Source organism: Anser anser, assembly GCF_964211835.1.
Source record: "Anser anser genome assembly, chromosome: 1".
Classification (NCBI taxonomy): Eukaryota; Metazoa; Chordata; class Aves; order Anseriformes; family Anatidae; genus Anser; species Anser anser.
This window is the reverse complement of record NC_139720.1, coordinates 202,783,712-202,805,440: the sequence shown is the minus strand read 5'-3', so window position 1 is coordinate 202,805,440 and position 21,729 is coordinate 202,783,712. Positions and strand designations below refer to the sequence as shown.

The window sequence follows — 21,729 nt, the reverse complement described above, 5'->3', positions numbered from 1 at the left end:
TAATGTATACACATAAGGCATGCGCAGAGTGAAAACTATGACTGGTAAAGAGAACACATTGTGATTAACTGTAGCATGGATCTCAATCTGAGCTGATGTTTTTTTAATATTTAAATTACTTTTACTCACTCCAGTAAAGATGAGCAGAAAGCAGGAGAAGTGGAAAAAAGCAAAATAAAGGTGTGATTAATATTCACACAATAAAGAATTTGCTCTTCCCATATGTCAGGGATCATTTTATGTTCCATACCTATCTGTCCATAAATCAGCAGCAGACTGACAATTTGTAAAAAATAAATAAATAAATAAATAGAAGTCATTCATTAAGAGAACTGCATCTCTTTTCATGTTTTAGCTTGTTGCCCATTATCTTGATTTTACAAACGTGGTTATTGTCCATAACTCTTTCCTGACTTCTTTGTGCAAACAGAATTTTGGCCTACAGCTGTTTTGGCCAGAAAGCATTTGTACAAGATTGTCCTTTTAAGTATTGTAGATCTTGACTGTTAAGTGCACCCCTAATTTCTGCTGAAAGCAGCGGGATTTACAGCGGTGGGCTTTAAAGATGGTTCTGCTGCTAGGCCCGGACAACTTGCCTAATCTCTACAAACTGTATGGCTTTTGCTAGAGTAATTTCTTTGATCACTTCACAAATCTTTTTGATTAAACAAATGTGTTCTGAGCCCAGAAGTCCTTTATTGCAAACATTTATACTGTTGTCCCTCTGACCTGAACAGTTAGCATTTGGGGCCCGGCCAGGTTGTTTCCATTAAGAGGAGAAATTGATGACAGGAATCAGACAGGCTTTTTTGGTGCTGTCTTGCTTATTTACAATGAATATCCACAAAGTTATGCTTCCTCAGATTTGTCAGAAACCACTAGAGGCAGTTTCTGAACACGGTTTAAAATCCAGTACCTCAAGGACCTGTAACTTTGTCTCTCTCTCAGGGCCACCCACACAAAAATGTTTCTTCTGTTCACTGTTGGCTTTTGTCTCAATACAAAGCTCAGTCACCAAGGGTCTTTGCAAACCCTGTCCTGCTACTTGTGGGGCTGGATATGGCCCACACAAACCAGCCATGCTGAGCTTCCTTCTCACTTGTCCTGGCTGTCAGCTGGTGCTGCCATCAGGCACTTTCTTCCATAAAGGAATGTAATTTCCTTCCCTGCAGGTGAAAGAACAATATTTAATGAATTCCGTGATAAATGGCAGCTGCCGATACTTTTTAAGGACATAATATAAATCTACTATCACTCACACAAAGTTATTGCACACATAAAAATGGTGCCAAATGAAAACAAAAGCTGTAAATAAAGACTGATTTGGGGGTTTGTTATAATTTGCGAGTAAAACTTATTGGAATTATTTTTAGATTAAAAGCATTGTTTCTACAATGTCAAAATATTTTTGTTTTTTAAGTTCTCTTTTAGAAAACAAACTATCTTGCCTTTTCAAAGGTCCAGTAAAATTATTTGGTTTGGGTAGGTTCAGCCCAGGTAAAAGTGTTTTATTCTGTTGAGCTGCATCTCAAGATTTAGTTTGCTCTTTAGGAAATTGTCACACCGCGTTCCTGCTGTATGTGTTGGTGCATGAGACAGCAGTTTGAGAGGTTATCATCTCTGATGATCTACCTAGTGGTGTCCAAAAGATGGTTTCTTTCTTTCATAAGATGAAATAGATTTCCTTGTGAGTATGCTCTATGTTTCAAGGTAAAAATCATCCAACTCTGGTGCATCATAAAAGATGATAAAGCACTCCATTTTGTGAAAGGGAATGTGGGCATCATTCTCCTGAGATATAATGCCTGTGTGGTGAGGTATTATAATGGATAACATCCTACGGGTATATTAAAGTAATTCCAAACAAAGCATGTGAGATCATATCAGTAATCAATGGTGAAGCTGTTCAACTGAATTTCAGTCAAAATATTTTATTCCAAATGACGATGCCAAAAGAAAATTTTCATATTGCTGGAAATCTGTATAAAATTTTTCTTATTTCAGTTTTTTTGTCAGCATGCAGCACAAACAACAAAACAAATGCTGATGTGTTTGTTTTCCTTTAAGATGAATTCCAAATTTTGTTCACCTCTGGGGTAATCCATTATTTGCAGATATAGGTCCCTTGACCGTCTATACTGTAGCTTATTTTTATATTACATGCTGACATAAAGTGCCAGTACAATATGAGTTTCAGATGCATGTATGAATTGTTACCCTTTTTTTCTTAGCCTGCTTGTTCTCAAATTGTTAGTCATCTTTCATGAAGAGTACATGGACACTAGTTTCTCTTTAAGGTTTCTGGATATTAACAATTTTATAACTTACATTATCATACATTCCATCTCTCTTTCATGTGTCCCGCCGCCACTCCTGTGGGTTTCAACTTCTTTCAGTTCTGAACTTCTAAGATATTTTCTGTGGAATTGTAGACCTCTGTATATTGTATTCTAGCCTACTGGCAAAAGCCCTGCATTTCTTAGTTACCCTCTGCAAATCCCTGAGAAATTTTCCATAGACTTCCAGGCCCCAAATCCAAAGATCTGCTGTGATACCCACATCTGTTGGACTGTTCTTTTCTCTCTCCCTACTGCATATGAACACCCTTACTTACAGTATATATTCTTGGCAAATGCAAAGTTTGTCTGTGGCCATGGGATTCTAAAAGAAAAGCCTTTACCACGATTACCCTTTTCAGCTTTTATTGACTTTGGGTCTTGTGAGATTTCCTGCTAAAGACTACTGAGGTCTTGTGCTTGTTAGGGAAAAAAATAATTAATCAAAAGAAAAAGCAAACGTGGAACTGTCAGACATTAAAGTTTCTAAGGGAGTTGGAGCATCAGGAGACTAAACATTGCTCATAACTTGTAGGCTCATTTTATAATTTTCCTTCACGCTATTGTCTTCAGTCTAAACACTCCTCCAGTACCACAATTGTTGTTTGCATAGCTATAAAGGTCTTTTGTACTTTTCATTAATATTAACAAGGATTTTCAAGCTCTTAAACACTATTTCTTACTGTGAGTACTCTGTCTAAACACTTGCTTGAATCAAGGCCATGCTGAAACAATATTCACTTCTCTTTTGTGTCCATGTCAGGAATCTCGGCAGTAGAACTTCAAAGTGCTTTTGAGACCTCTGATGGTCCACAGGACACTATATATTATACAAACAACCAGAAATCAGACAAGAGTGACTGAAGATATACAGTTGGAAATGGCACATTTGTGTATTTGTTGTAAAAGCTGTATGAGCTATGACTGTGCCCTTGTGTCTCCTTTGCCTTGATTTTTACTGTGTGAACAGCAAAAGATCTAAAAGACCCCAAATAACCTGCCTTTTGTGCACCTGTTTTATGGAAAATCCATTGAAATGATGCAGTATATGATGTGCAGGCTGTTTTTGTGGGATTGTAAGGCTTCTGTTATCCTCTTTGGGTATCTCCACACAAAAGGGTACTACCATAATAGCTGACAAGGAAAGCGCTCAAAACTAGCTGCATATACTGCCTTCATCTATTTTAGTACAGCAGAGGGTATACCCCTAGCTGCCATTCCAGGCTCTGCCTGAACCTGCTATCCCTCATTCAGTCTATTGATGGCTTCTGTAACATCTCAGTGCCCTTTATTTCTCAATATGAGACAGTTATTAACTCTGAAATGGCTTCCTGAGCAATAGCAAGAAGCTTCAAAGCAATGGGTGCAGTTCACTGTAGCCATCAGGAGCAGCCAAAGTGTGCTTTCCAGGTGCACAGAGTATCTCAGAAGGCATTGCATGAGCTCTGCTGATTATTCACCTCGTCCAAGCTTGGAGGGGCAATTTGAGGCATGGTGGTACATAGAGACTTTTAATAAATCAGGACAAATCATGATTCAGGCATCTATGATCTGTGGTGTCTGTGACTCCTTGACACAGCTCTTTGAATCAACGATGTTACAGGCCCCAGACCCAAAAATCTGCTGTAATTCCCCCATCTGTTGGAATGTGCTTCTCTCTCTCCCTACTGCAGTCATCGAACCCCACGGACAGTGGCAGTGAGGCCTTTGGCAAATTCTGTTCAAGACTCTGAACATAAGATCACAGAACAAGCACAGACTGTCTTTGCATTGGCTCAGGACTCTTCAATTTTGCAAAATGGAAATATGAAAAATTGAATGGGAAGAAATCCAGTTTTGAAGCTCTCAGAAGGGAATTGCAAAAGAACTGATCTGCTTTTAAAAGCCTTAAATCCCCTGAAGCTTCTGATTAATTTATTGAAAAAGTGCTCATAAAAGATGTAACCAAACCCAAATCTGTTGCTTTGGTAAAAAATATATTCAGAATGAAAAGCCCAGGGCTCTGCCCTGCCAGCACAGAGAGAGCATTTCAGCTGTCATCTGAGAAGGAACCTGTCACTCCCATCAGAGCAGGGGCAATGTGATTTCTGTCCTAATTTCTCAAACGTCAGTGATATTGAATGTGTATCTGGGTGCTCAGATGCTGTGCAAACCAGGATCCCAAACTACAAATGCTGCTTCTTTTTCTGTCTCTGCCCCTATGAAAGCCTGAAGGAATATGAAGTCATCCCTAAGTCTATTTCTTTTCCCCAGGTTTTTCTTTCCACAGTGATGGGCTGATCCTCACATATTTGCATGATGGTCTGACCCAATTTGAACAAAGTTATATGCTGATAGGTAAAAATCAGAATATTCTTTCCTGGCTTTTGGATTACATTTCAAAGGGAAAGGAGACCCAGCGCAGCATGCGATGCTCACTATGCATGACAACACTTCTGAGTTGTTAAGTTGTGGTAAAGCAGACACATGGGGAAACAGGAGTCTACCCTGTGGCACAAAGACTTTCTACAGGCATCCAGCTTAATACCATTGTGGACGCAAGTGAGGCTTGAGTGTGAAAATCAAGTTTTCTCTTTAGTTAAGATTGTGGTTTAGCTGGGTATCAGGGCTGTGCAAATCCGGAGCACCTAAGTTGTTAATTCCTTGCATGGTCTAGGAGCTCCTGGCTTGTCACCTGCAGGGAGGAGACAGTGGGCTGGTTTGGGACAGTTGACAACTTGAGACAACAGCTTCAGACTTGGTGATTGACTGAAGCTTCACAGTTGCGTATTTGGCTCTCACAGGAGATCTCCAGGACGATTCTAGGTATTCCCTGGCTCAGGGAATGCTATGTCTAGTCCACTTTGTGTGCTTAAAGGTTAACATCCAGAGTGGAGTATCCCAAAGATACCCCTACGCCTGCCTGTTTTAGAAGTAAACAAATTTTACATAGGTAATACATTAGTAAACACTCAGTAGAAGCTGTTCTTGCACAAAATTGTCACAAAAAAAAAACAATTTTTAGTATGTAGTCAAGAAGAATTATGGATGTGCTGGGATAGTCACATAGGACTATGGCCAGCTGGTTTATTAGAACTGTTCAGAACAGAGCTTTGGGATGTCTCTTTATCCATATGCAGATGCTGCTGCAGATACCAGGTACTCTTGCAGTGGAGACTCCTGTCACCACCAGGGACCAGCTGTTGCACTGGGAGATTTTATTTCCCATGCAAGCATTGCCCTATGCCAAGATCCCCCCTAAATTATTTTTTGGTTTTAACAAGGAGGCTGTTCTGTGTGTCTGTGCAACACCATAATCCTTGAAATGTGGTAAGCGGAGGGATCCCAGCATTACCCTGGAGGCAGAGAGGTGGTTTCTTTGAAGACAGGAACAGCAGTCAAACCTCTGACCACTGCAGAAGCCTACATGATCTCCCTCTTGTAAGCTGGTTCCTTGGGATATTTACCTCATGGGCACCTTTTCCAGCTAGTGACTTCCCATGTTGGTTATGTGTATCTCAGACTGATTCAAGCCTGAGAACCTAAAACAGCAACAGGTAAATTCTTAGGACAAAGGGCCATGTCCTATTGGTTTCCCTGCCAGGAAATTAGTTTGCTTCAATGCCAAGCTTAGGGCTTGGGGCAGCAGCGATGTGCATGGAGGTGAGAGCCTGTTGGATACCCCTCCCCTTCCCTGTCACACCACCCTGATGCCATGGCTGCACCAGGTAGTGCTACTGGAAGGGGCTCGGGCTCATCTTCTCATGGTCCTCAGTAAACTCACCCTGGGTATCTCAATAACAGAGTTAGAGGAAAATGTTTTTTGCTTTTCATGTAAAACAGACATAAAATATTCGTGGGAAGCTTTAGGCATCTCATAACTGAATACTAAGAACCTGAACACATTGATGATTTGGGAGTTTTGATTTTTTACTCCTACATAAAAATCAAGATTTTCTTATTAGGGAAAGCAAATGCTTACCATAAAAATGTTTATTCAATCCAGCCCCTAGTTTGCTGTTGAGAAAGAATGTATTTTGATTTTTTTTTCTGTCCCCTCTAAGTATGGATTTGGAGGCTTAATGCTAGGTGAGCAAATTAAAAAAAAAAAAAAAAAAGGCAAGGTTTTATCGTCTGTATTCTCACCCTCTCACATTCCAGTTCCATTTAATCAAGGGTCTTAATCAAAGGCTCCTTCCATATTACCCTGGTGATGAAAGGAAGAGCCATAACAAGAAATCACATATGATTAGCAGTGTTGCTGTGAGCACAGTGTTCAGGTAGCCCCCACCAACTGGTTACTACATAGTTCTGCACTAAAACCTCCACTCTTTCCAGTGACCTCATCCAAACCCGCTGCTTGTGCTGCTGAATCTTGTTGTCCTGTCCTGTCCTTAGTGGTTACTTAGAATTATGTTTTGGGATTCACTATCTATTTTCTCCATCAGGTCTGTAAAGATTAAAGTAAAAGTTAATTGATAAGAACCATTTTATCATATCCTAATTTTGATTTAACTGCAAAGTGAATAGGGCTCAGGAAATGTTTTTTCCCTGGACAGTGCTTAATATAGATTTAAAAGCAACATTCTTAAATGATTAGGCTCTTTTATGTTTCATGTGGATGATTTTGTGTTATGTTTTTGCCACTGCTCTTGTAGCTGCATTAATTGCAGGGGGTACACAACATCTAATGCTGAACGAATACACATGACGGAGCTGCAGTTTACCAGCTCCACTGCAAAGGCTGAAAGCCTTCCTTTTTCTTGCTCTTATTTTAAAGCAAAAGTAGAGGTACTGTGTATAATGTATACAAAAAGGAGAAGATAAGCACTCCTTACTGATGGCAGAAAACTCTAGCAAATGCACTAGTAAATAAAGTTTAGTTTGTGATTGTCTCAAGCTATGACTTGCCAAAAGACAACCTCTTCTGTGTAGGTTATGGCTTCTGCAGATGAAGAATGTCATGAAGGGTTACCAACGCCAGACCAAATATTTACAAACTGATTCTAGCAGTGAAGCAAAAGGGATGTATGAGGGCCAGTCTCACAGGCTCTGATAGGAAAAAAAAAAGCCCTTAAACACATGCACACATTTAAGTTAGAGTATATTTCTGCAATTGCTATTGGGTACAGAGTAGAATAATTCCAAATTACTCACAAATAAAGCATATGTTTTGTCAAATTAAAGTTGGAAATATGGAAATACATAAGTAACCTACTAGATTTCTTTTTCAGGTTATAATACTTGGGTTCAGTAGCCCACAGATTCTTTTAGGCTGCTGCATATCTGCTGTATACATAGGGTAAAAATGCTGACTAAGGAAGATCCTTGTTTTACAGTTACATTTGTCCTGCACTTTATACTTTGCAGTCAGTGCTATTTACGAGGAATGGACTTGGGAAGCTGTGGTACCATCCTGCATGAACACAGGATGCTTGGACCCTGGCAGTAAAGCAAGGAAGAGAGGCACAAATAGCCTCCTCGTTCCATTCTCTTTCTGATAAGTAAAATCTCTGCCTTTCTTAGCTGTAAATCATGCTGTGGGTGGTCATTTTGCACCTACATATGGCACGTCTTTAAGGTGCCAAGCACTAAGAAAAAGGCACTTCTTCTTCTGGCTGTGCTTTTGAGCTGAAGTGGTGGTGGCTACCATGCTTCATGCTGAAGTCAGGGCTACCAGCATGTGAGTGTGATCCGAGCACACCCACCAGATCAGATCTTTCAGATTGCTTTACATGAAAAGACACCAAGTTTTTGAATCCCAAGTGGCCCTAAGCAAGAGATGTGCTTGAACCTGAGCTGGGATGCAGGAGTCCAAGACATGCATCATCACAGCTTTAGGCGCTTGACTGCAGACAGGCAAGGCAGGGCTGGGGGTTGCTCTGTTGAAATAATATGTCAACAGTCTGCCTATTTCTTCAGCTCTTGCCCCAGGTGTCCTGAAATGAGTTCTCAATGTGTTTGTAAGAGGGTGGGATTTAGTCCACTGTCTGTCTTCCTCTGACAATACTTCTGGCCAAGTTGTGGTTACTGTAAAGCTGTGGTGACAACATTTTCTTGCTATCGATGCAAAGGTAATGTTTGGTATGCTCAGGATGTCACAGCTGTGCACATCCATTATGTTTCATACTTCAACATATCAGAAAGAACCACTTCTTCATGAAAGTTCACTTAAACGAATTAGAGATTAGAAATGAAAATGACTAAGTGATGCTTTTAATAGTCATTAATTCATATGGATGGCATTAATAAATAACATGGCGACAATAAATATGGCAACAATAAATTGATTTTTGTTGTAGTTTGTGCAAAGAGTAAGTACTCATTTGATCTCAGTGCTACTGCTGTAACATAGGCAAATATTTATTGCCTTATTTATAATGTTTAATATATAGTGCAGAAATCATATGTACTTTACTAAGGTCAAGGAATTAATGGGGAAGGAGAAAGTTGTACATAGGACCAGAAATCCTGATACCCATGTGTGAGCACTTGTGGATTCCCCAGGATTTGGTCTGTTCCTTTCTTAAGGGATTTAAGAATGAGATTTTCAAACCTCTTTGACACATTAGTTATAATTAGAGATATGCCTCTCAATTCCTTTTGTCCACTTAAGAAACCAAAGACATTTTATTTTATTGATGTTGTACTATCTTTGGTTTTAGACTGGTGCCAAATATGTTAGGGGAAAAAAAAAAAAAAGACAATTCCTGCTTCCAGCAGCAATACAGATCTAATCCTTGTGCAGTGCATTTGCCTTGGCTAGTTGTAAATAGCCTAAACAGTGAGGGCTTCCACATCTTTTAAAACCTTTGCTGATTTCTAATGAGACTGAATGAACACCTCCTTTATTTTGCAGAGTCTGTGTCTTAGCATCTGGGTTGCTGGAGAGCAGGTGAGAAAGAAATCATGTAGCTGTAGGTGGAGAGAGGAGCAGCCTTTGAATGTGCGCATGCCTGGCTGCAGCTCACAAAGCGTAAGCCAATTTTTGCGCCCACAGAGCAGTTCATTTCTTGGCAGCTGAATCAGAATAAAGCTCCAAGGCTACAGCGGCCCACAGCCTGCTGTGACTCAGTGACCACAGAACCTAATTTGTGCTGGATAAAGCCCTAAAGAGATTAACTGACTCATAACATATGCTACTTTACCTTCTACAAATGAACCTCAGATACGGTGCCATGTTTCAGATCCCTCTCTAAATTTTGCTAATGCTCCACCACTTAGTCACAGATATGGGAGAACTTAAAGAAAAAAACACACACCCTCTAGTTTGTTATTCATGCATTCTTTGCAAGCACTTCAAAAGACAATCTGTATGCACTTTCTGCCAGGAATGTGACATTTCGTATTAAAAAATGCGTACATTTATTTTAGGGAACCTCTGAGAAACAACAATGCAGGTGTGTTACCTGCGGCACAGCCGTGTAGGAGGGGCAGGTGCATCTCCTGTTGAGTTTAACAAGGAACAGGCCATATATAAGACTATACACATCACTGGATCTCCTCATCCTCCTCTGGAACCATAAAGAGCTCATTTTAGGTGATCAGCAGCTTAAAAGATTGGGACTGTCAGGAGCAGGAGTGGCAGTCAATGGGGTTAGGGTGTTGCTAAAACAGCCTGATGGTTGTCTGAGCTGTGAAGCAGATACCCCCTGAGGTTCAGTGCTTCCTAACTCCATGCTGTGGACCTGACCAGGAAGAGTTATGGTTCCCCAGTAGCCCATATGCTACAACATCACATGGGGGAGAAGGTGCTGGTATTTGCTCAGATCTCATTCCAACACAGAATTTGAATGTGGGTCCGGGGAAATGCAGTATATGTAGTATACAAGACAGTAAGGCTCAATTAATTTCCATACAGTGAAAGCCTAATTTCCAAAAGGATTTGGAGAAAGGCAGGCAGGATAGCCATAGGCACAGGCCATCTTCCACAAAAGCAATGGCCTGACATCATCGGTCTTATGTTTCATAAATCCTTTTGTAAGCCCAACCCTGCTTTACACTGTTGAAGTTAAAGGCATTTATCATCAGTGATGTCAAATACAGCTAACAATTAAGTCCAAGGCATTACATCTAACCAAAATAAAAGCAAATATCAGCACAAACAGCCATAATAAATGAGCTAATAAATACTGAATCAAATGAATGATGTTGCTGATTAACACCTTTACATTTCTAGCCTACTTTACTCCTACTTTACTGTCGTAACTTAAAGCCAAAATATATCTGCAGATTTCAGAAGAAGAATCCAGGATAGACTTAAATAGGAGCTATTCTGTATTAAATTACATATTAGAAAGGAATTTGGCTTTCTAAGATAATAAAGACCTCATACAATAAAACCTCCTTGTCTGCTCGGAATTGGAAACTTTGTAGATATAAATTTCCCAGTTAGTTAGGATCCTTCCTTGTATATATATATATATATATATTTTTCTGATATTTTCCAAAGGCCCTTAAAAATCAGGGCATACAAATCCCAGTGAGAACTGAAAACCTAACTCCTTTAGTGTCTTTTGCAAAGCTTACACTGCTGTTCTTGGCAGATAATGGCAAGAAACTGAATTACTGCAGTTTACCTTCTAGGCATATGCTCCAAAGACTGAGCAAAGTGTGTCAGCTGCCATGATGCAATTGCACTCACTTTGCTCTTGTGATTGTGGTCAGATGCTGTGGGTGAGCTGATGAGCAGGAACTCATGCTGCAGTAAAACAATTGTGAGCCATTGCATGAAGACAATCCACAATCCAGCTTAGTTGAGTTCCCAACATCAATGCATTCAAGGGGGCAAATTCTACACTGTACCCTACAAGTGTGCCTTCAGGCTGAACCAAACCCACAATTAGTGTTGTCTCATAGATCAAACTAGTTTTTTAGCTCTAAGAGGCAACCAGCCTGCACAAGCGGCAAATTTTTATGCTTACAAAAACATTCAATTTTTGTGTCTGGAATCCTCATAACATATATTTATTGGTCTCCTAAAATACACAATGGGCTGAGAAGATCGAATGCTTACTGAGGCTGATTAACTGCAGAACTTCTTCTTCTCCCCCCTTTTCTTTCCAGAGTCCTCTCACCAGTGACGCACAAACCATGGTCTTAGAACCACCTGAAAAACAAATCTCGGATGGCATCAAGCTGGTAAGATGTGAAAAATAGAATTATTTTTTCAAGTGAAACAGGGTCAGAAATTTCACCAACTGAGCATCGACCTTGCACTCCTCAGCTTGTTGAATCCATGTATTGGGTCCAGGCCCAGGTGAACAAGTCAATGTCTTAAAGCCCATAAAATGGCCCATACCCATGGGATTCAGTGGAAGTAGGCAGCCAAGGATGCTTATTTAGCCCAAGGGGACTGGTATGATTTTAATCTAGGAGGATTTGAGCGTTACGTCTCCGGTAAAAACCTTGATAAAAGACAAAAACAAGAGAAGAAAGAAGGAAAAAAAATGACAGAAATGCAGAGAGGGAGAGAGATTGTAAATATCATTGGCAGCAAGCAGACTGGAAGCAGCTGTCTCTGGCAGACGTGTTTCATTCAGATCAAACAGAGAGCTGTGGATGTTTGGAAATAACCCACATTTACCATATATTTAACCACAAGCTTTCCGTTTGTTTGGAGGCAATCAGGGATTTATGCTCAAACAAGAACTTTTCTCACCCAGGTTTTGTTCGGAAAGCACCGTTTCCTGGTGGCACCAACGCGTGAGTGCCAGGACGCCACATGGAGTTTGTGCCATCGGCGGTGGGAGGAGGGCTCCTGTTTTCACAGCTTTTGGTCCCACAGTCCTGGAGGAGCTGTTTCCAAAATTTACCTTTCTCCAGGAACTGAAATGCTTTCATTAGCAGGGGAAAAGGTGAAGATGACTTTGTGCTTTGGATGTGAGAGCTTTAAGCCTTTATCACTCCTAAGTCCTCAGGACTCCTGTGAGGAGTGTTTCCCATGAGGGACTCTGCCATCTGCCTTATTCTCACCAGGATGGCAAATCAGCCTGGGGACTGAGAGCCCAACCTACATCATCAGCAGAGATCCTCTGTCCTTGTTAGGGAGAACATTGAAATGCTGTAATTTTTGCCTTCCCAGCTCTGTCATGTTTCCTCCCCACACAATTTCTTTTCTTTCCAGTCCTTCCCTATGTAAAGCACTTTTTTTTTTTTTTTTTCTGCACATGCACTCTAGTATTTAAATTCTAGTGTTTAAAGCTTTAAATAATATAGTAGTGCTGCTGTCTACTTGCAGGACTGTCTATGGACTCTTGTCACATCAAGGCTATTAAGATCAATTGCAAGGAGAATACAAGATGATTGAATGTAATTACCTGTGTTGGAGGCTTGCCCAGACTGCTAACACCTGCATTCCTTAAAAAAAAGAGAAGAGAATATCTTTAGAAAATCTAAGAGGCAAGCTACCTTGGTGTGGACATTGCTGAGTGTCTGCAGGCATTGCTAGTGCTCTTGAGGAAGGTTTTGAACCTGCCTTAGGGTTTCACCTTGCAAGCCATGGGGTTGCTTCAAGGATGGGCTTGCTAGTCCCAGCCTTGCTGGAAGGAGGTTGTGTGCACCTTGCAGAACTGCTCCACACCACAGATACGGTCCATGGGATCTCATAGTGGGACTAGGAGTACACTGTGATTCCCTGTGATGGTAAATTGGGAAAAACCACTTGATTATCTTCTTGCATTAGGAAAACAGAGTGCTACTGAGATTGTACAAAAACAGCGGAAGATGGTGGCTTTCCAAAACAGATTATTTCAGTGGTCTGTATTACGATGTTCCAACAAAGGGTATAGGGGACAGGCCGCCAGGCACAGGGAAAAAAAGCTTCTGCTTGCTTTGCCTTATGGGGAAAAATCAGTATGAAGTTATGCCCTGAGGTACCATAATGCAGAATGGCACTGTCAGTTTCCTGAAGATCACCTTAATGTAATATGAGAGAGAGATTTTCAAAAAGGACCAAAAATATTCCCTCAGCAAAAGTCACTCATATTTACATCACACGACAGAAAGACTGCTTCCCCAAATGATTACTCAGTCCAGAAAACTGTGTTCCTATTAAAAGAGATCACAATTTTGTGTTCTTATTTGAAAAAAAATACATGCATATGGGCCAGATATTGATGTGTGTAGGCACTGTGATAAATCCCCAGATGAAAGTAACAGTGCAGAATTTGCTAAAACGCTGTGATATTATGGAACACTTTCAAAAGTGTGGATTTGTTTTCCACCTTTTCCCCAATAATAAATATTGGACTCAGCAGTCAGGGCTTATAACAGAGCCACAGTAGTACTGTAAAGTGTAGGATTTACAAGCCAGATCTGTAGAACATAAATTTTCCAACAAGGGCTGTAATTATATAAAATGCTACATGAATCCAACAATGTGAAAAAATCTATTTTTAGGGCAAAAGTTTTCCAGTTATCAGGGTTTCAGTCTTTGGCTGGGAATTAAATATCCCTGCTGGACCGAGGTGCTCAACAGCTTGCTGGAACTGGCATGTGTCTCTCTCTTGCTAACTAGACACAATTCCCTCCCAAAACTCTGGAAAAGGCCCCATTACCAAGATGTCCTGGTCAATTTTGGGATGTCTCTGGTACCGGCCCTGGTGTTAGCACAACAGATAGTCAAGGTCAGGGTGAATAGAAAGATAAAAGCTAATGGAGGGAAACAAGTTCACTATAAGAAGGGTGTGACTGACGTGTTTTCATATCCTAGTAGTTCTGAAGTGGAGAACAAGTCTTACGAGGAGCGGCTGAGGGAGCTGGGGTGGTTTAGCCTGGAGAAAAGGAGGCTCAGGGGTGACCTTATTGCTGTCAGCCTTAAAGGAGGCTGTAGGGAGGTGAGGGATTGGTCTGTTCTCCCATGTGCCCGGTGATAGGACAAGGGGGAATGGGCTAAAGTTGCGCCAGGGGAGGTTTAGGTTGGATGTTAGGAAGAACTTCTTTACTGAAAGGGTTGTTAGGCATTGGAATGGGCTGCCCAGGGAAGTGGTTGAGTCACCATCCCTGGAGGTCTTTAAATGACATTTAGATTTAGAGCTTAGTGATATGGTTTAGTGGAGGACTTGTTAATGTTAGGTCAGAGGTTGGACTAGATGATCTTGGAGGTCTCTTCCAACCTAGATGATTCCGTGATTCTATGATCTACCATATGTCTTCATCACAACACCTTAAAAGCTGCAGCTTGTCTCCCTGGAGCAAAGAGCAATTTAGCCTAAAACCAGGTCACTTTTAGCCTAAAACCAGGTTACTTTTAGGTCATCACTGAGAAAATCCCAGGTCTGAATGGCCATTGAGTGCATCTCAGTGGATTAAACTCCATGAAGTATTCCTCTACTTAGTATTCCTTCTTTATGAAGTTCATCCCTTCTATTGCTTTAGTTCCTGCATGTGCTTCTCTAAGTTGCGATAGGGTCAAATTCCTAAAGAAAGCCTAGAAGGGTGGTGGTCATGTGCAACAATATCTACAAATCTTAAAGAAAAAAGTAATGTGAATCTTAAAGAAAATGTGGATGTAAGCCATAAATTTAGCTTGTATAAGATAACTCTAGTTCTTTATTTTTGTTTCTGCAAACTAGAGAGAGTAGAATTGTCATACCTCACAGAAAGGTCATGGTAATAAATGCATTAAAGGCCAAAATGTGGATAAAGTAACATAACAGAAACCACTTCATACTCACATACATGAATATATATAGTTATAAATATATTTATACTTACAGAGACATGTGAAATGATAACTCCAAAAAACTTTTTTTTTTTTTTAATTTTATGTTATTATCATTTTTTATTACAATTTTCACAGTTTTCTGAGCCTTCTTCATGAGATGTGGAAATGACTGCTCTGTGGTTTCAAACAGTCTCCAAATGTCTCCCACCAATTCTTTACATTAGACAAACCTCCAATGGAAATTTGCCACTGAATTTTCAAAGGATATTAACCTGCCTTTGTGTTCTTTTTTAGAAATTTAATCAATCATTTTCCATTTGCACATTTGTGATACTAAAAATGACTTTTTGGTGCTTTCCTCTTTGAAGCTATGCATTTTTCCTTCCATAGATATAGTTTCCAAAGCTCATATTTGTCACTCCAGCACAGCAGAGCTGAATGAGCTATTTAGCTATATAATAAAGTAACAATGAATGAAGCAAGAGGACCAATTGAACTGATGCTATTATTTCAACAAAATCCTTTCAGCAATTGCCTCTCTCTTCATAGAGACCTTCATGGCATTATTTCACTAAATGACACCATGAATGTAATTACTTTGATTCAGAGTGTTGGAATCACACAGGTAACAAATTACACCGCCCCCTGATGAGCAATAATTCAATTATTCAGTGGGCTTATAACAGTTTGAAATAGCCTATTCTCATTTCACAAACATCATATTTACTGCTGGAAATAAACCACTTCTGCAAAGTGAAATATTAGATCTATATATCTTAGCACATGTAAACTCCCAAATGGATCACCACATAACTGCATACCTTTGTTGTTTTTAATATTAAAGGGACTGCAGAGATGCTGAGCCTCTTGGGTTACTCCATTTCAGTAGATGTGTACATATACTTTGCCTACTTACTACCCGGTGAATCAAGATTTTATAATAAGTACCGAGCAGCAACTGTGCACAGAGTGAGGTTTGATCTCAGTGGCACCAGTGCTATTGGAATTCATCTCTAACTGGAAGCAGAGTCGAGATGTGTATCCAAAGAGACATTCTTTGGACATGACTCTTCGCTTCTGTGCTCCAGCATAAATGAAGCTTATAGCACTGCTGAAGCCAAGGCAGTATAAAAGAGGGGTGAAGAGGGGAAGAAACAACTCTGCTGAAAGGTCAATTCAAAGTTAAGCTTTTTGGGTAAGATGTGTAAAGCCTGGTGAGATTTTCAAATGCTCTCTCTCTCTCTCTCTCACGCGCGCACTCTCTCGCGCTCTCTCTCTCTCTCTCTCTCCCTCTCTTTCTCTCTCTCATTTAGGTGTCTTAATCAACTGTCTGTGATTTATACAAGCCCTGTTCAGCTCAGAAAAGACTTTCTCTAGGATAACTGCAGGAAGCATCAGTGAGGAACTTCCAGGCCATAACTGCTGGGTTTGGTCCTAAACAAAAGCAGAAGCATCTGCTGTAACCCCGTTTTTGATCTAATACTTGCCAGCTTGGACTTTTTCTCCAGCATGTGGCATATATAGATTCCATTTCTGTGTTTGTCTGAAGATGTCCAAACATCTACTTCCTAGGGAGTGCTTTGACAACCTGGTTAACAGTGAATTGATTGAATAGTTCTCAGTCTTTACTGTGGAAGCTGTAGCATTATACATGAAGTATTTAAAGATGTGTAAATCTCGGAAGAGCAAGACGTGTTCCACAAGTTCTCAGCTGAGAGGCAGAGTATGCTGCTGAGAGTGGAGGGGGCAGAGGGCTGACTGCCAGCCGCTTCTATTAAATTATCATTACAACAAGGTGATTTTCCTCTCAGGTGAGGATTCAGTCCCTAGACAATGGAATCATTCTGTCTCTGTCAAAGAATCTCCTCGACCAGAACTAACGTCTGGTATTGTAGTATATTTTTCCTAGCTTCGTTTAAAAGCAATGGTCATTTAGATAGTTTTGTAAATGTCAGCGTCACAAGGTGGATGTAAAAATATCAATTTATGACTTGCAATAACTGAATTCCACAAAGGCAATGTACCAAAACTATGTAATAAATGGTCACAAAGTTATAATAAGATGAGGGATGAGTCCCCCAACGGAAAATGAGAAAAACGAAAACAGATGAAGAAGAAAATTAAGCTGATTATCTACCAAGACTCTGTACTGCTCACCAGTATTTGGACACACATCTCCATAACTGTAAAAATCTGCAAGACTGTGAGCCTGCATAAAGCATTATAGACTACTGTGCACGTATAGAAATGCAAATCCACATGCAAGGAAGTATAATCAAAGACCAAAATTTTTCATGTGTTTTTCAGAGGAAGGAAGAAAGTTTTTGGTGACCTAAAGTTTCCAATGATAATGCCTGTCATCTCTAGAAATCTATGTCCTTTTTTTTTCCTTATGACATTACTTTCTTATGTGGTAATTTCCAGGCAAAGATCTTAGTGCAAGTTTATCCTCAAACAAAATTTAGCTCCCCTAAGTGAAACCTGATAATGCAGCTATGAAGTCCACAATTTCTGTCCCTATTTTAAAATGAAGACACTGGATAATAAAGACTTCAGAAGTCCAGCTTATCAAAATGCAGTGAAGTAGCAGCTTGGAAAACAATGGAAAACTCGGTCTGAACTGAGCATCACCACTCTAGCTCTTAATTTCCTTAAAGCTAAGCATGTTGTATGTTATTTTTGTGGAATTAGGAACTAAACTTTTACTACCTATCATACAGAGATCTCTGTCTAGCTTAAAGATGTTTAAGTAGCACTACTCTGCTTAGAGAGGAAGAAATTCTCCTACCTACAAAAGTAAGGCTAAGTTTTAATCCCTCCTTTAAAGTAAATAGCAAACCTCTCTTTGAGTGTGAGGCTCTGAACTGACCCACCTACACCATGAGTCAAAACAGTGTTGACTGTTCCCCACAATGTACCATTTGTGACAGATATTTTAGCAATCAAAACTATAAAATTAATAAAAATTTCAATGGATTAGAAAACAGAAAAGATCAGCTTGTCTGCTGTTGTCTGTCCTGTCCTGATTGCAGTTTATGTATTTAAGGGTCCAGTCCTGAAGAACGTTTGAGGTGGAATTCAATCCCCAAAACTCCTGCTAGGATCCCTCCCAGTTCTGAAGGTGAATAACTCCATCAGCTCATTTTTTATTTACTTATTTTTTAATTTTGGTGTGACCCAGACACTTACAGACCAGCTTGGCCTTTCTGTCATGCTTAACTTTGTGATCCAGATGTCACACTTTCCTGTGCCCACCTCCCTTGAGGGATTTTCTCAGGATCAGAACACGTGAGACACGGTTCTGTAAGAATAGTCTCCAAGACATTTGCTACTGCCTTCTGAAACTCAGTTGAAGAAGAGTTTTTCTTTCTCTTAAACAGTAGTATTTGGAAGCAGGAGACCTTTCCCCTTTTGACAGATGTCAGCTCCCCAGTTGCCAGCATTCAGGGAAATTCTTTGCCTACCCAAGTGCACGTAGGTATTGGGGGGGAAGTGGGAGGGGGAATTCAACTCCCCTTCTCAGCGCAACAATTCAAGATTCATTGTCTTGGTGATGCAACAGAGCATGAACATGGCACTGTAGTTTATTGAGCAGGGCAGTTGTTCAGGGTAGGAGAGATCTCTGCTGTAGTTAGTTCTAATGCTTTCTCAAATGATTGTTTAATATTAAACTCTACTCCAGAGTCAAGCACATAAAATTTAGATGTCAGAGCAGTCATTGACTAAGTTTATTTTTGGAGTTAGTGCAAAATGTAATGTTTGCAACCGTGTTTTGGCTAGATGGAAGTATTTATGTATAACAATACATTTGAAAACACAATTTTGTAGGAAGGAATTGCCATCCTAGTTTATGCCTTGGTTTATGCTAGGTAAGAATGCCTGATACAAATTCTGCAAGGCTTGCTGGGTTACATTTGACAGTCATCCTTATCAGCTTTTCCTCATGATCAAATAAAATGAACCTCTGACTGGTATGATGTTGATGACCTAAGCTCCAGTTCTAGTGAGCTGGAGGGAAATGTATTGAGGACTTAGAACTAGACATTCATGAAGAGACATCACCTGGCAGCTCACTGTACATTTTAAATATTTCTTTTTATTACAAAAAATGGGCAATCAACATGGGTGCTAAGCCACCAGATTTTTTTTCCCCCAGATTTTATGGTAAATCAGTTGAGAGTTGCTCATTCATATTCCAAGAGAAAGATAAAATCATAGAATCATAGAATGGCTTGGATTGGAAGGAATATTAAAGGTCATCCAGTTCCAACCCCCATACAACAGGCAGCGATGCCACCCATTAGATCAGGCTGCCCAGGGCCTCATCCAACCAAGAATTTCCTCCTAACATCTAATCTAAATCTCCTCTCTTGTAGTTTAAAACCATTCCACTTTTTTGTGTCATTATCTGACTGAGCAAAAAGATGCTCTCCACCTTGAACTTGGGGGAGTGATAAGCTCCCAGCTCGATGTTGAATTTGTGTGGGACTTGCTGCTGCACCTGCATGTACATAAGTCTAAGGGGCCCAATGGCATTCATCCCACAGTACTGAAAGAGTTAGATGATGTTACTGCAAGACCTCCCTCAATTATTTATCAGTGGTCTTGGGAATATGGAGAGCTCCCAGTTGACTGGAAGTTTGCTCATGTTATTCCATTTCTCAAGACGGGTAAGAAAGAAGACCCTAGTAATTATAGGCCTGTCAATCTCACTTTGGTGCCTGGCAAAATTATGGAGAAGATTATTCTGGGAATTACTGAAAAAAACTTGAAAGACAATATAGTAATTGGTCAAAACCAACATGGGTTCATGAAGGGGAAGTCATGCCTTACAAACTTAACATCTTTTATGGCAAACAATTCATTCACTACTTACTATCAACAGGCAGGTGTCCAGCCACCTCCAGGAAAGCAGGGCTCATCATGCCTAACAGATCCTTGGGAAGGCAAACACCACCGCTCCAAACATCTCCCCCTTCCTCCTTTATCCCAGCTTTTATTGCTGAGCATGACACCAAATGGTATGGGACATCTCTTTGGCGAGTCTGGGTCAGCTCCTGGCTGTGTCAGAACTGGAGCCAGTCTCTTTTCAGTTGTGCCCAGTGAGAGGACGAGAGGCAAGGGGCACAAATTGAAGTACAGGAGTTTCTGGCTCAATATGAGAGGGTGCTTCTTTACTGTGAGGGTGACAGAGCACTGGAACAGGCCGCCCAGACAGGTTGTGGAGTCTCCTTCTCTGGAGATGTTCAAAACCCAACTAGATGCCATCTTGCACAACATGCTCTAGGTGATCCTACTTGGCAGGGGGGTTGGACTAGATGATCTTCAGGGGTCCCTTCCAACCTCAGCTATTCTGTGATTCTCTGTCCCCTCCCAGCTCCTTGTGCACCCCCAGGTACTTCGCTGGCAAGGCAGCACCAGGAGCTGAGAAGTCCTTGGCTCTGTGTGAGCACTGCTCTGCAACAGCTAAATGTCAGTGTGTTATCACCACTGTTTTCACCAAAATCCAAAACACAGTATCATATGAGCCTCTGTGAAGAAAATGAACTTCATTCCAGCTCAAATCATGACAGTCCCTTCAACGATTCCATGATTCTATGATATGTGACTCTCTGTGATACTACAGTGGCCACCAAAATGACTATCAACAAAGACAATGAGGATACTTATGCCAAGATAGTTGCATTTCTGAAGTAAGGGAGATATTTTTGGGGAAATCCTCTGCTTCCTTTTGTCTTATTACATAATTTCAGAGTCTGATCCAAGGCTTGCTAAAACAAGGAGACTGGCAGATCACAGTTTGCTTTGGATTAAAGTAAAATCAGAAGTCCGAGCTTCTCAAACCTTGCCAGACTTATTTTATGAAATATCCTACCTGGACTTCTCTCATACCAAGATATTTTGTGGATCCCTGATCTGGAGCCCACAGACCTGAAATCCATAAGGAATGGATAAGAAAATTCTGGAGGAATTTTATGGAGGAAATTTTTCCTATTCCATAGATGCACATGACAGACTAGAAATTCACTATAAACCCCATCAAGCTAATGAACAAGGCTAATGAAGAATTTCCTTCCAGATCTAAAATGAAAACTCCCAGATCTTCTTTTCTTGAGATAATTTGTGTTTACTGCTGATTTTAGACAGTCTCTGAAAATCCATGTCAAGCTGTCATTTTATAATTAACATGGGTTGCCAAAAACTGAAATATCTTTGGATGTCGCACTTTAGAAAACTAGAGAAGAAATTTCCACAACTGTGAAAGGAGGAGGATTATTCTTCCAAGACAGTAATTAAGTATCTGGTACTGATATATTTTGTGACCAACACTAATATTATCATGAGCACATTTGGATTCACTTTTCCAGTTGTAACTGTTAGATGTAAACATTATGTGACTAACTAAAGGATAAGTTAGTGGCTTGAAAATTTTGTCCCATAGTAATTTCTGTGATTTTGCAATTTTATTTTATCTCAAATTAAGAGTATTTTTTAACAGATCACATTGTAAATTTTTTTCATTTATACTCAAATTCATTGTTCTACCGTTCAGAATATATTCTGTAATAAAACTTCAGTGTAAGAATGATACAGCAGTGATAAACTCCAAACATTTTAAATAAATCAAAAAGTTTGAAAATTAAGAAAATTGCTAAATGATTGCTCCATGTTTTTATTGCATAGAATCAGCATTTTCAGACGGAAAATTGTGCCTTTGAAAGATGTTTCGATCATATTTTACTATTT

At 40.1% G+C, this 21,729-nt stretch overlaps 1 protein-coding gene across 3 annotated transcripts in view; it reads left to right on the top strand.

The window, feature by feature from the left end:
* Positions 1–21,729, top strand: part of LOC310892139 (uncharacterized protein) — a 66,702-nt gene that overhangs the window by 30,884 nt on the left and 14,089 nt on the right. The window contains exons 3-4 of one of the 3 annotated variants that reach the window (XR_014577897.1): positions 11,382–11,456; positions 18,029–18,107. Coding sequence is in view for 1 of the 3 variants with exons in the window: in XM_083819498.1 (XP_083675624.1) it covers positions 11,382–11,456; positions 11,981–12,262 (357 nt within the window). In the remaining 2 variants the exon portion in view is untranslated. Of the gene's footprint in view, positions 1–11,381; positions 11,457–11,980; positions 12,637–18,028; positions 18,108–21,729 lie in introns of those variants that run through there. The other 2 variants (XM_083819498.1, XR_014577894.1) reach the window with 2 other exon arrangements.